General features: G+C 31.0%; 1 protein-coding gene across 1 annotated transcript in view; it reads left to right on the forward strand.

The window, feature by feature from the left end:
- Positions 1–14,374, forward strand: part of LOC145322984 (uncharacterized) — a 162,009-nt gene that overhangs the window by 19,385 nt on the left and 128,250 nt on the right. Inside the window, exons 3-6 of the mRNA XM_080165372.1 lie at positions 5,515–5,554; positions 7,468–7,532; positions 10,486–10,546; positions 10,703–10,770. Of these exons, the coding sequence (XP_080021498.1) occupies positions 5,515–5,554; positions 7,468–7,532; positions 10,486–10,546; positions 10,703–10,770 (234 nt within the window). The remainder of the gene's footprint in view (positions 1–5,514; positions 5,555–7,467; positions 7,533–10,485; positions 10,547–10,702; positions 10,771–14,374) is intronic.

Raw genomic sequence — 14,374 nt, forward strand, 5'->3', positions numbered from 1 at the left:
AAGGGATCTATGTATACTATAAGGGATCTATGTATACTATCTAAGGGATCTATGTATACTATCCAAGGGATCTATGTATACTATCCAAGGAATCTATGTATACTATCCAAGGGATCTATGTATACTATAAGGGATCTATGTATACTATCTAAGGGATCTATGTACACTATCTAAGGGATCTATGTATACTATCCAAGGGATCTATGTATATTGTATACTATTCAAGGGATCTATGTATATTGTATACTATTCAAGGGATCTATTTACGCTATGCAAGGGATCTATGTATACTATCCAAGGGATCTATGTATACTATCCAAGTGATAAACAAAATTTTAAATTCTGTAGGATTATATTCTTGGTAAAAAAGTTTGGAAATCAATTAAAATAAATTAAAGTACCCACAATTTTTTAACCAACGAATAAGATAAGAGAAGATTATAACCTCAATTTTTAAGAAAGCCTAGAATTATTTTTTAATGAAATGGCATACGGACTTTATGGTTTTGATTATGGAGTTGCTACACTTTCAAAATTTTATCTGTAACAGAATTCATCATGCCTGAATTCAATATATAAACTATCCGTTACAGACGGACTGACCAACACTAAATGTAGGAATGCTTTGGATCTTAAAAGTAACATTCCCTGCTCGTAAGACATAGAGGGAGTGTTAATTGAACTGAAAATTACACTGGTACCCAAAGATTTAGATCCACGTTTTCTTATTGGGTACTTTTGTTGAGTTGTGATTGGTTGCTTCAGGACTAGAAGTGTCCAAACTTTCCAACTAAAAGTTATAATCTTCATAATATTGATATTGTTTATCATAATTGAGGATGTATATGAAATTATCGTCCATTGTCTTATCCCTTAGGATCCCGGGTAAAAACCCGATAAAAATCAATGTAGCATGGAAAAAAATAATATTATTATTGTCAATTATTTATATGAAAAGTTATTCATCATCAACAATTTGACATTGTTATTCATTCATTCGCATGCAGTATGTGTATCAAATTAATAATAATTTCTATATATAGCAAAGATAAAAGAGAATTCCTTCGCACAGAAACAGGCAAATACCTCATCTTCTTCTAGTCATTTGGTGTTCCAAAAGTTCAGTAGATTTAAAAATAGCGAACACTGAACATCTGCTATAAATAACTGACTTGATATGATTGTCCATCCATAACTCATGGATTTTTTTCTTATTTATTTACGATTAGCCCTTACTGCTACTTTGTGAGAAGCTTTGTTAAATTTCTATGATAGCTTTATTCATTTTTTAGCAGTTTTGTGAGTGCGTTTATTCATGAAATTGGAAAAAAATTATAAATAGAATATTATGTTAAAAATAAATTAAGTAGGAGTTCAGAAATTTATAGCAGAAGTATTTATGAAACCTATATTAGGATGATTATTAATTTTTTGATTAAATAACCTTTGTCTTGAGATCGATTTTGAAAGATTTGGGTTTGATTATTCCCTTCTCTTCTTATAATAGCGAAGCAATAATTCGGAATATCCGTCTTGGCTGTCCGTTTGTAGTATATCTGAAACATTTTTGGGATAATGTTTTTTTCTCTCATTTAAGATAACGGGCTGAAATTTTTTGTATAGATTCCTTATTATAAACATGATTTAATTGGTCTGTTGGTCACCAATCATGCTTTGTCCAGCCATGATTTTCTGCGTGCTTTAATCTTTATGGATACATTATACGCTTTTTCCTGTAAAAATTTGTGCAGTTATTATATAAACATAAGCTTATTGTTATAATGTCATTAAAATATTAGGGTATAGTCCCTTTCGTGGCAACGCCTCATAAGGGGCGTTTATTCGTATTTTAACAGTAGCTTTTTTCCTATTTCTAGCCCCTGCGGTTGGATATAACCATGCGGGGTCAATTGCCTAACCATGCGGGGCATTTACCTAACCTAATGTAACCTAACCTAACCTAAAATAACCTATCAAAAGCCATTTTGAAAATACGATTAATCGCCTCTTTAGGGGCGTTGCCACTAAAGGGACTATATCCGAATATTATACTAAAATTGCTAATAAACATTTTAACATAGATTATTGATCTATAAAAAGTTGAATATACATATAAGCAAAGCTCTACAAATTAGATGGCAAGACAAACGAAAATGAACAAATATAGAGTAGTTAGTCCAAACTTTAGTTTGAAGTCTTCACGAAACTGCCGTTTATAAATATATCCCAAAAATAATTAAATATGATATGTTTAACAATGACATATTTATATTTCAAGAATTGTTATAGTAAAGCTTCTAACATTAAGTCTTATCGTTCTGGGAATCAATATTCCTAAAATAATTAAATAGTCTAATAATATCATACGATAAAATATTATCAAAAAAGAAAAAATTCATCATATTTAAAATTAACATTAGATTTGTTACATTTAAGAGTAACTAAATTTCGAAAAGCTTTGTTTTTAAAAATGTGCAAAAGCGTTCATCTCATACTTTTCTCCAAAATATGCGTTGCTATTGGATGAAATGGCCCTCAAATGGTCCTGGTATTATTAAGTTAAAAGGTTTTATTTTACAAGGAAAATCATTTTACTGGAAATCTAACAAGAACTATCTTCTACATAGAATACAATCTAGGAGTGGAAAAAATACATCTCTTTTATAATAAAGTACATTTTTGATTGTCTGTTAAAAACTTAACCGATTGAGTTCTCAATTTTAGAAAAGCTTCACATAGACCCCGTGATGGTTTTAGGCTATTTTCTACTCCCCTATATGCTAGCACCATGATAAGTTTTAATTAACAATTAACTGATTTATAATTACAAGACTTTTTTCTTTTTTCTTTAAAAGTATTTTTAAATCCATTTTAACTATAAATGACTATGTATTATCAAAATGTTTAATACCACAATTTTTTTATGAAATGTAAAAATGTAATAAAACTAGAAGAGCTACATAACATCACACCTACAAATGAACTAGAAAAGTACTAAATGCAGTCATAAACATCATGTGTATAAAAGTGAGGTTTTTGCTCCAAAAAGGAATGGGGCTCTATATTTATTTTTTGGGTCTATTCTTCAACCACAAAATAGCCCAAAACCTACCCTGGACCAAAACTAGATTATGCTAATTAATAGAACTTAAAAGAATAGGTCGTGAATTAATAAAATAACTAATTTGATATTTTTGTCAAATGTATGTATATTTTTTCATGATAAAATAATATCAGAACCTATGATAATTGTGAAGAAAAAAGCACTAAATTTCTTATCATTATCAGGAGAATATTTCTTTTTAAAGCCGAATAAATTTTAAGATTAAACATGACAAACCATTAATTTCCAACCTTGTCTAACAGTCGTGCACCTGGTTATGGGACAAGGCATTCCCCCCTACTCTTACTATTCATGTCACGTGAATGAAATAATAGCAGTAGGTACATGTTTTTTGTTGGCAATAGCATACTTTTATTTATTGTGTTACGCGCCTGCCATATCAGAAGTAAGTAATGAGCTGAATCTTTAAATCATTTAGATGGTGCGCTAAATCGGGGCGCGCCGAATTTCAGCCAATCACAGCCGAGCATCATATGATATGCCGCGTATTATATGCTATGCCGCGCTGGGATTGGCTAAAATTTGGCGCGCCCCGATTTAGCGCACCATCAAAATGCTTTAAAGATTCAGCTCCTGTAAATGTACAGTGGGAATAAAGTTGATTTTATTGATTTGATAAAACCTTTTTTTGATACCAAAATTTAACCCAAAGCAGAATTTGAATTTCACACTTAAAATTTTAATGTGAATAGTTTATTATCTTCTTTTGTCTTCTCCCTAAGACAAAGGAATATTTCTAAACTGTTATCATTTTAGAGGTTATTATATGCTTTAAATTTCAGTTAATGTCCCATAATAAAGTCGTTCTTACTCTATTAAAGAATAGGGAAGAAGCACATTTTTACAAATTAAAAAAAAGGAATATTTGTAATTAGAATTAGTTACACATGGTGGGACGAAGTGTTGAAGATTGGTCTGTTGCACGCCTGTAATTATACAAAAAACTATCCAGGAAAAATACAAGGATAGATAAATATATGATTGGTGTGTAGACGGAGGGCATGTTCACCCTCCCCCCTCCCCAGGTCCAACTCTCTAGCGTCTAAAATTAAAGAATTAAATTATTTACTACATGATTATGATGGCAAACTTTTGTAACTTTACAAAGTGTCACAAAAATCAGCAATGTGACGTCAAAAAATAAGGGTTTATCCATCTGTTTATTTATGGAGTTTCTTTCCCACATCTCCTCTTATCTTCCTTATTTTTATGACGTCACATGGATAATTTTTGAGACACTTTGTAAAGTTACAAACTTCCTATATTTATTTTTTTCTATTTTTATTTTTTATTTCAAAGAAATGTTTAATCTTTAGATAAACATACTAATGCTAAAAATATACTGGTTTTTAAATTTAAAGTTTTAGTAAAGGATAGACAGACGACAAATTAATGTGTATCCCAATGATGATAAACAAATCATATCCTTTGTAGATAAAAATTATTGTTGGAAAAAATTGGACACTACTAGTTTGTACTGACCAATCAGATTTTGAAGGCAACGAGTTTTTGTATGAATAATGAATATTACATATTGGAGGTGGACAAATCCCATTTAACAATTGCTAGACTTTGAAATATTCTTTTAACTTGTTGGAATCTCCTAGAAAATGAAGAACAAACTGATTTTTTGGATCTAGATGAAAGAAATTCAATTTTGTGGTACCTATTTCTCGCACAGTAAGATCTAAAAATGCTCTGTTAAGAAACGTAGCATCTCTATAAACACTTTTTTCTTTACTTGTTATTGATTCTGATCTTTTTCTGAAGGGTTTGCATGATTTTTTTAATTTATAAAAAATGATCTTTGTTTTGTTGATTTTTTTCTAAAATCGATGCAAAATGTTGTCAAATTTGTGTTGTTTTGATATTTACAAGGCGTTTGAGATTTCAATATTTTTTATTTTTTTTTGTATTAAATTAACAGAATATAAGCGGATCTCAGCAAACTAGACGTACAAACGAACATTGTCTATATTTTAATACCATTTTTTTCATATCTGATCAAAAATTCGATGAAATATGTTTAATAATTGAATAGATTTAATACAAATGCTTTGATACAGAAATTCTAACGTCTTTAATATAAATTTAAAGATGCTTAGCTCCTGACATAGTGCTTAATCGTCCTGAAAATCAACATATCAAATACCTGAAGTAAAAAAATTGACGTTTGGTCATTTGAGTAATGATTAGAGAGTTGCTACACTTTTCTATTTTGTACTAGATTGTTTCTTGAATCATTATGTAAAGATTGAAATTTATGACAAGATGTCAAACATCGTGAGGTGGCCCCCATTTGTGAAATTCTTGGAAGGACTAGGATATTAGTATTTACCTGCCAAGTAGAAATTTGTTCTTTGTTTATTTATAAAATTTCATTATTTCAGGTATTGTGAGCCATCAGTGGAGGAACATCCAGAGTTTAAGGTTAGTTTGAAATAATAGCGGTTTCCCTACTAGTGCCTAGTCAAACAAAGCACTCCCCCCCCCCACCCCTACCACCCTCCTTTATTTTAAAATAAATGTTAGGAAGGGTTAGGGGTTTGTTTATGGCTTGTTTGTCTATTACTTTAGATCAGGTTAAGATAGGTTATTGGGATTCAAATTTGGGAACAGGGTAGCCCAAGGAGTACAGGAGTAAGGAATACGTTATAGTACATGAAGAAAATTATCTGCATATGATTTTTCAACCTGTAGTAAAAAAAAATTATTGAAAATCCCACCCTGTAAAAACCTTTTGCGATTGTTTGTTGCAACGCTACTCTATCGTTAAAACAATTTGGTCTGTCTTCATTAATTTACTTTTATTTTTAACTAACCTTTGTCCAGTTTTGAACACATATTTATTCAAATGATATCTTTTTTTGTTAAACTTTTTGTTCAGGAAATCTTTAATAAAAACTAGCTTAAAAAACAATTTTAAAAAATTCATTAAAAAATTTTGAATGTAAAATACAGGAAAATTTTTACTAGACTTAAATTGAAATAAAATTTTGGGGGAAATTCATTATTTTATTTTATTTATTTTAATTACAAAATTTTAACTTTGTATCTCAAATCTAAAATAAAACATACATAGTTCAAAACATATAAAAGAGTAATTTTAGTGGCGAATCTACTATATTATAATAAAGGTACTAAGAAAGAGAGGTAATCAGGATCCACCAATAAAAATATCCTGGGAGAACTCGGCAGACCTGCTATTGGGTAGAAACTGTACACATTTTGGTATGAAAGGCCTTATTTTTTTATTTCTTCCCAATAAAAATGTCGGCTATAAACGTTCGAATTTCTTAATTAAAACCCATATATCAATTAGTTTCCATAGCTTTCAAATTTCGTTCGGACGGGTGTTACTAACAATACTCCTTAACTTTTTATAGATTCATATATATATAAAAAATTGAAAGAAATAGGAAAAATACTATTAAACTTAGATAATAGAATACTAGTATATTCCCTTTCCATTTTTATAAGTGCAATTTTTATTTTGAAATTAATTGTCGCGAATACGCTGCATTTTTTATTTTTTTTATTTCGTCGGTTCATATATTTATAGGTGTTGAAGCAATAATACCCTCTAATAAAATCAAAACCCTGTATCCGAATATTAAGCATTAATTGTTCTAAATGTTGACGAGATCTTAAAGTACATACCATGCACAATCTATTTAATTTTTTAGAAGTATCTTCTGTAAACTAAAGGAATACAGTTTACACTCAGTAGTTAACATTTGATATACCAGTTTTAAAAAATAATTATTCGGTATCTTTTTTAAAGATAATATTGTAGTCTTAATTTTCTCATATAAAGTAAAAATAATAATAATAAAGTAACGTGCAATATTTTTTTGTAATGTTTAAAAAATATTTAAATTACAAATGAAATCTAATAAAATAGTTTTAGTTAATACTGAATAAACGATGATGAAGAAATGGGATTTTCTCGGCTGTTAATTTAGATAGACTCTAGATTTTATTTTACAAAAGACAAATTTATTTTTATTAAAAACTTCATCATTTTATACTATTCTATCATCACATATTTCCTGTATTTCTGTTTAAGACCACTGAACATACTCTATAACTCATTTTGTACGTTTGTCCATCAATTATTTTTATACTCTACTACTTTTAGATGTTATCATCCTTGTTCAAAGATAAGACTGTTAGGCTTAAAAATTGTGACCACGCTTAGAAATTTTAAAGTGATAATTTTGTTTATCATTTTTGGGGATATTTATCGATCATTGTCTTACCACTTAAAAACCCTGAGTGTTCTTGTACTGTAATTTTTATAAGGTTTGTAGCAAAGCTACTTTATTATTATTCTAATTTAGAGGGAGGACAGCAAAGAGGAGAACTGCAAGATTTGTTTGAAAAATTTCACATTCTTCAATACTAGGTGATCATTTTTAGCTTTTTACAAGATGCATGGTGATTCCTATAACAGTTAGGTACACTTTATTCAGTGTAGCAACTCTATAAGTATCACCAGTAACAAGTTCCGGTTAGAAAAGTAAGTATGCCATAATTAAATGAATGTTTTTTAAAGTCTCTTGTCTGACGCAATGCAATGTGAATATTTTGAAAAAGCATGTATTTCTTTATTTTGAATGAATCGATTATATTGGAATTTCTATTATGAATTCAATAGAAATCAGAAGATGATGTAATTGTAATGCACACGGATTTAGCACATGTTAGAATTGGCCCATTGACTTCAAACTTTTCATGATGATTACTGTAATAGCTGGTACAATTTATAAAGCGTAGCAACTCTATAATTATTAACAGAAAATTCTATTTAAAACAAGCTTATTCTTAGTTTTTTTTGTATTTACAATTTGTTATGATGGTTCCTGTAATAGTTAGGTACAATTTTGTAATGTTGTATGCTTCGCTTTTATGGATGTTTTCATCCTTGTTTTGAGTAATTTAAGCCATTGAAAGATTTTTTTATGCATGTTTTATGTTAGGCTAGGTTAAGTAGAGTTTGAATTATGGTTTGGCCGGATACTATTTTGGCCGGATACCGGATATCTGGCTGATTACTAATGCCGGATAACCGATATCCGGCATAATATTTGGCCAACGTTCGATATCCGGCAAATTACCGGATATCCAGTATCCGGCCAGATATTAAAACTGGCCGGATATCCGGCCCAACCCTAGTTTGAATATATATTTTCTTATCCCTGCATCTATCATATGGCATTATATTTATTAGAAAATATTTCTATTTTATTAATAACTAGCGGCTTCGCCCCTAGCCTCTAGGGGCTTCGCCCTATATAGTTTTGGGAAGTCAACCCTCCTTAATAGAAATATTCAAAAAATTATTCTTTGTTTAATTACTCTGTGGTAAAATTAAACCCAGGTTGTGCCTTTAAGCACAAAAATTTTAATTTGTACAAATTAAACCCAGGTTGTTTGCCGTAAACACAAAAATTTCAATTCATAAAAATCAGACCTAGGTTGTTCGCATATTTTGATTTTTTTTTCGGGGGGGGGGGGATTCATGGGGGCTTCGCCCCATGTTGCAGTGGGGTTCCCCCACCCCAATTACTGGTTTTTGTTTTAAAAAAATTTTTAAAAAAGATTTTGGAAGTGGGGATTTTTTTATTTTTTGGGGGGTTGGGGTGTCCCACCCCCCAAGAAAATAGCTTAAAACCACCAGAGGACCAGTAGGTATATTCCCAGAAGGGTAGAGCCCAATTTGATCAGCAGTTACTGAGATTTTACAAAAAAAATGTAAAAAAAAAAATTTGGGGGTTTGGTTTTTTTTATTTTTGAGGGGGTTGGGGGTGTCCCACCCCCCAAGAAAATAGCCTAAAACCACCACAGGACCAGTAGGTATATTCCCTGAAGAGTAGAATCCGATCGATTCAGTGGTTACCGAGATCTTAAGGGACAGACAGACAGACGGACAGACAGACGGACAGACGGACAGACATCAAGCTACTTTGTATTATAGATAAATATTAAATCAAGCATAACAGTTATTTTAAGTTTTTGTTAAAAATGACGCGGAATAGAAAATAGAATAACAACAAGAATGACAACATCCTGAAATGCGAAGCTCAACAAATCGGACAAACGAGCATTAACTAATTTAGAATCACATTTGTTTTTAATATTGAAGCAACTTAATCTTTTTTTCAAAAACTTAAATGCCATGAAATGGTTTAAAATGTAAGAAGCATAAATGGACGTGATTGAATTTAAGGGTCTTAGTCGTCTGAAGAATCACCATTCAAAAATAATTTTAGTGCAAAATTCGTCACAAAATACTAATACAGGCTTTCTGGTAGTGATAATTTTACAGTTAGGCTTTGCAGAACAGCCTAACTGTTACAAGAGTCCAATTTTATAAATTTATAGAACGATTCTAACATAACCAAATTTACGATCCTATTGCTGGATCTTACGGACCTAACAGATATATCATATATCTATAAAGGCTTTGCTTTGAAATGGAATAACAATAAGAATAATATAATATAACCAGGGATCTGAAGGGATAAGACGAAGGATGAAAATTAATATTCATCCCAAAATATAAAAAGCAAATTACCTTACTTTCATTAAAACTATTGGTTAAAAAGCTTGGAACCAACCAATCAAAATTCTACAAAAGTACCCAAAGTATTTGGGGCAATGAAAAAGATAGCTTGGTGATTAAACTATGGGTACTAGTATAATTTACAGTCCAATGTCCCCTCCCTCCCTGAATATAACTCATGAATGTTATTATTTCACTTTATTGGTAGGGATATATTTGGTGATATGTCAATGAAAGCTAAATTAGTCATGATCTCCATTAATTAAAAACAAGGAAAACAAAGTCAGTAGTTTTTAATTTGAAAGTAGCTGAGCAATTCTTTAAAAAAAGCCGGAATCTAAAGGGTCATGACTTTGGATTATAAATTGATGTATATCCCTAATAAGGAACCAAAGTTTTCCTTCTGTAAAAAAACAATATTGATGAGAAAGCTTGGACACAGCTAGTTTGAACCAACCAATCTAGATTTACCAAAAAGTTTTAAGCTAGCGAATGTGAGAGCGGATTTATCAAACTTTGGGGACCCTAATGAATTACCGTTGAATGTCCCTGTTCTTCCTTTTTACTTAGACATTTTTTACGAGGACTATAACTTCCAAAAGTTTTCAATAGCTTAGAAAAGGATACTATAAAAATACGAAGAGCGATTGGACTTTGGACTATAAATTTTATAATTCTGCCATCTTATTCGTTGACTAAAAAAATTAACATATTTTGATTTGAAAGGTATAACAATTTACCGTCCAATGTCTTATCTCTTGAGATCACTCATAAATACTACTTCATATTTTAGACATCGTTGTACAGCTTGTGGCTTAACAACTTGTGACACCTGCCATAAATCCATAAATCAGGCAAGAACGTAGAACCATTTTATCTACTAGATTTTGCAATTTTTGAATAAAGCAGTATTTTTGTGTTAGCGAAGCTAATTTGTAATTTATTTTGTAAAGGAGGATATAACAAATTAAAAATCTAATGTTACTACGGTCTTACTGCTGCACTGTCAGGCGCCTACTGACAATACTTCAAATTTTTGTGGCCAAGAATACATCTGCTCTGAATGCACAGCTTTAAGGTAAGATTTTGCATTTTGTAACGCCGCTACTATATCTAATAAATAATGGCTACATCCCTAGAGGCCCCTTGGGGCACTTGAGGTGGGGGGAATCGAACCCCCGACTTTTAATTATAGTTTTAAAAAAATAAAAGATTTGAAAAATTTTCTTTCCTCCCCTTTGGAGGGCGGTGGTAACCTCTCCCAAAATAGTTATAAGCCTTTTTATGGACCTGTGAGAAGTTACATTGTAAAGGAGAATCATATCGGTTCATCGGTTAGCGAGATTAATTTATATCAAAATAAAGAGGAAGAGGTTCTGTGCTCAACAAGGCATTTTTAGGGAAACTGTCGTATTTATTTCTTATGAATACAAGTCCCTTTACATTTATTTGTTATAGTAATTAAAAACTTTATTCCTTCGAGTATTATCGTAATATAGAGAAAAACACTTTCAATAAAGTTATGCGATGCACAAAAACATGTAATTGGTAAATAATTGCCACAATATTTTTCAGAGATTGGTGGGGTTGCCTTTAAAATCTATTTTATAAAGGAAATCTTATTTTTTTTTGGGGGGTGTATATAACCAACATTACGACCCCCCTTCAACGTTCTTGGTTTTGTAAACAAGTAAGAACTGTCCACCACTTACTGTACAAGACTTGAAAATGGGTTCTGTGCGGCTCTTTTTATTTATTACTTGTCATGATTTTGATTTAATGCAGTTGGGCATGTATTGCATATACATACAACACACGCTCTTCATTGATGCAATTAAGTTTTTTTTTATAAAAAAAAATAACAATTAGAAGTTGAAGATAATTACCATTTGCCAAAAAGTTGTGAAGCGAGGTATTTGATTGAATTACTTTTAGAATTTTTGGAAAAATTAAGTTTTAGCAATCCAATTTACATAATATTTTGATTTGCTTAAGGGGATGGCGTTCTAAACAATTTTAGGAAAATTAGTCACACACTGAATAGGTCACTCTTAGATGTAAAAACACGTACATATCTATAATACAAAGTAGAACGATGTCTGTCTGTTTGTTTGTTTGTCTGTCTGTCTGTTTGTAGCGAAGGATCTCGCTAACCACTGAACCGATCGGGTTCTCCTTAACAGGGTAGATTCTCATATGTCTCTGGAAGGTTTATAACTATTTTGGGGGAGGGTACCACCACCCTCCCTAGAGAAATTATTTTTTTTTTAAATTTCTTAATTTTAGAAAGAGAGTTCAACGAAAAACAAACATCAAACGTAATTTTTTTTTACTTTTTCTTTTAAAATCTAAAATAAGAAATTGAATTACTAAATTCGACTCTCTCCTCCTCAAGTGCCCCTAGAGGCCTCTAGGGGCGTAGCCGCTAGTAATTTAATAAAATACTGCATAAATCAAAAAAAAATGAGAGGTTTAGAAGTTTTACAAAGAACGTGTCATAACTTTTGTGATTTTTATAACCCATTCGTGACAAGCTCCCAAAGTTCAAAGTTTTGGTTCACCGGGGTTCAACAAATTAGAATTTTTCAATAATTACTCAACATAATTTAAAAAAGTAAGGTGTCAAATTAAAGATCTTACTATTTTTGTTAATAATGGCAGTTTTCTACTTTTTTGTTGCGTTTTAGTATCTTAAAACCAACTTAATTTAAAACAAACTTAAATTACTTCAAAAATAAGAGGTCTACTAAAAATCCGATTGCACATCTAAATTCTACGGATCATTTTACATCTACTAATTACTAAAAGCACCAACTATCCATTTTTTAAAAAAATCACAAAAGTTAGGACACGTTCTTTAGAAAATTAGTTTTAAAATTTAATTTGGATATTCTGGATCAGCTTTTTTCTTTGAACTCTAGTGTCATTTTAAAATGAAAATTAAATTTCATATGCAGAACAAAAATCAATATTTTTTTGAGAAAACTTAATTACATATTACAAAGAGCTTATATATTCGTCAAAATATTATGAAAAAAAATAATCATGACGTTGGAGCGGGTAGTTCTTCGTGTTTCACTTTAAGTCAGATTAGGTTAGGCTTCATTGGGTACAGGTTAGGCTGGTAGCCTTGTAGATCTATCAATACAATTTATTTTAATTCGTTTTAAATATAAGTAGTTGGGGTTCTATGCTAGGCTTTTTGAGGGAAATCCACGGATTTGTATTTTTAACATTCATTATTTGGTTGTATTCTGTTTCTTTATTTAAATTCAATCTAACACCTCTTTCAAGTTTCAAGATAGTTATTGGCAATTTTTTTGGTATGCATTCACTTCTGCATAAAATTACATTAAAAAGTGCCACTTTTGATCAAAATGAAAAGGAACAGTTTGTGCTGTTGTGATAATTTGCTGATTATATGGTGTCTATAGCTCGGGACGTTCAAGGTTTGTTTTTTTTAGGTAGGAGGGGGGGGGGGGGGCGGTTAAAGTAAAGTTGTGCACAACTTTTAAAAAGTAACAGTAACATGTTTTTTCTTGGAGGAAAATTGAATCAAGATCATTACCTCCACTGAATTCTTTTGTTTAAACCCTAGTTTAGGTAAGGAAATGTCTAAATTCCCCTTAATTTGTATAAGGTCTTTAATTTGTTTTTAACGAAATTTGGGGATTTTGAATGCTCACCAAATGTTCTCTATGTGCCAGGTTAAGTGGTTTCAAATAGATTTTCTGTGAAAATTTTTAGGATAAATTGAAATTAAATTGTAGTTCTCTAAAGCTGTCTAGTTCACTACCTCCGGTATTAAGCGTAGATAGTACCGACATAAAGTAAAATCTTTTGAACAAGGATGACAACATCCATAAAAGCGAAGCGCTAAAATGGTAGGACAAACGGACATTAACACTTATATAGTGTCAGAACTAAATAATCAGAATATAAATGTATAAGAATCGGAGCAAAATTGTAAGTAAATTTGTTGAAAAACTGCTTAATACAGGATAATGTTTATGGACATACTTACATTCATTATAGAGTTGCTTTGCTTATACCATTGTACTTTGTTGTCTCTGGAATCAACATACCAAAAATCAGATCAATTGAATGATTAGATCACATAAAAATTTGTTGTTAAAAAAGTAAAAAAATTAACATGTTTAAAATGGACACACGGACATTTTTGTTATGATTATAGAGTTGCTAAGCTTTCTAAATCGTACCTAACTACTAAAGGAATAACCATGCAAAGTGAAATCGATAGGACAATTCTAACATGCCTGAATTAACGAAAAAAGCTATCTCTCTGTGACGGACGGACCGACCCTAATTATAAAAAGGCTACGCTTTTAAAAATGCACAAGATATGTGACATTTTAAATACACACAGACGCATATATATCCTACTACTTATTCAGATAGACTTTTCCTAAGAAATTCACCTTTTTTTAGATCACTTATTATACAAATAATATGGAAAAATAACTGCCCTTTCTCACCAAAATATTTCCACTTTCTAACCAATAACGTGGTCGGATTGTTCTTCCACTAGGTTCTTATTGGTTCAGGGGCGTCCAAGCTTTTAATTTTGGGGGGGGGTAAATTTTTTAAAGGGGGGGGTAATTCGGTTTTGGGGGGGATAAAATGGCGCGCGAAGCGCGCCGCAAATTTTTTTTACCCCCCCT

Source organism: Acartia tonsa, chromosome 6 (genome assembly GCF_053477335.1).
Source record: "Acartia tonsa isolate MP-2025a chromosome 6, ASM5347733v1, whole genome shotgun sequence".
NCBI lineage: Eukaryota > Metazoa > Arthropoda > Copepoda > Calanoida > Acartiidae > Acartia > Acartia tonsa.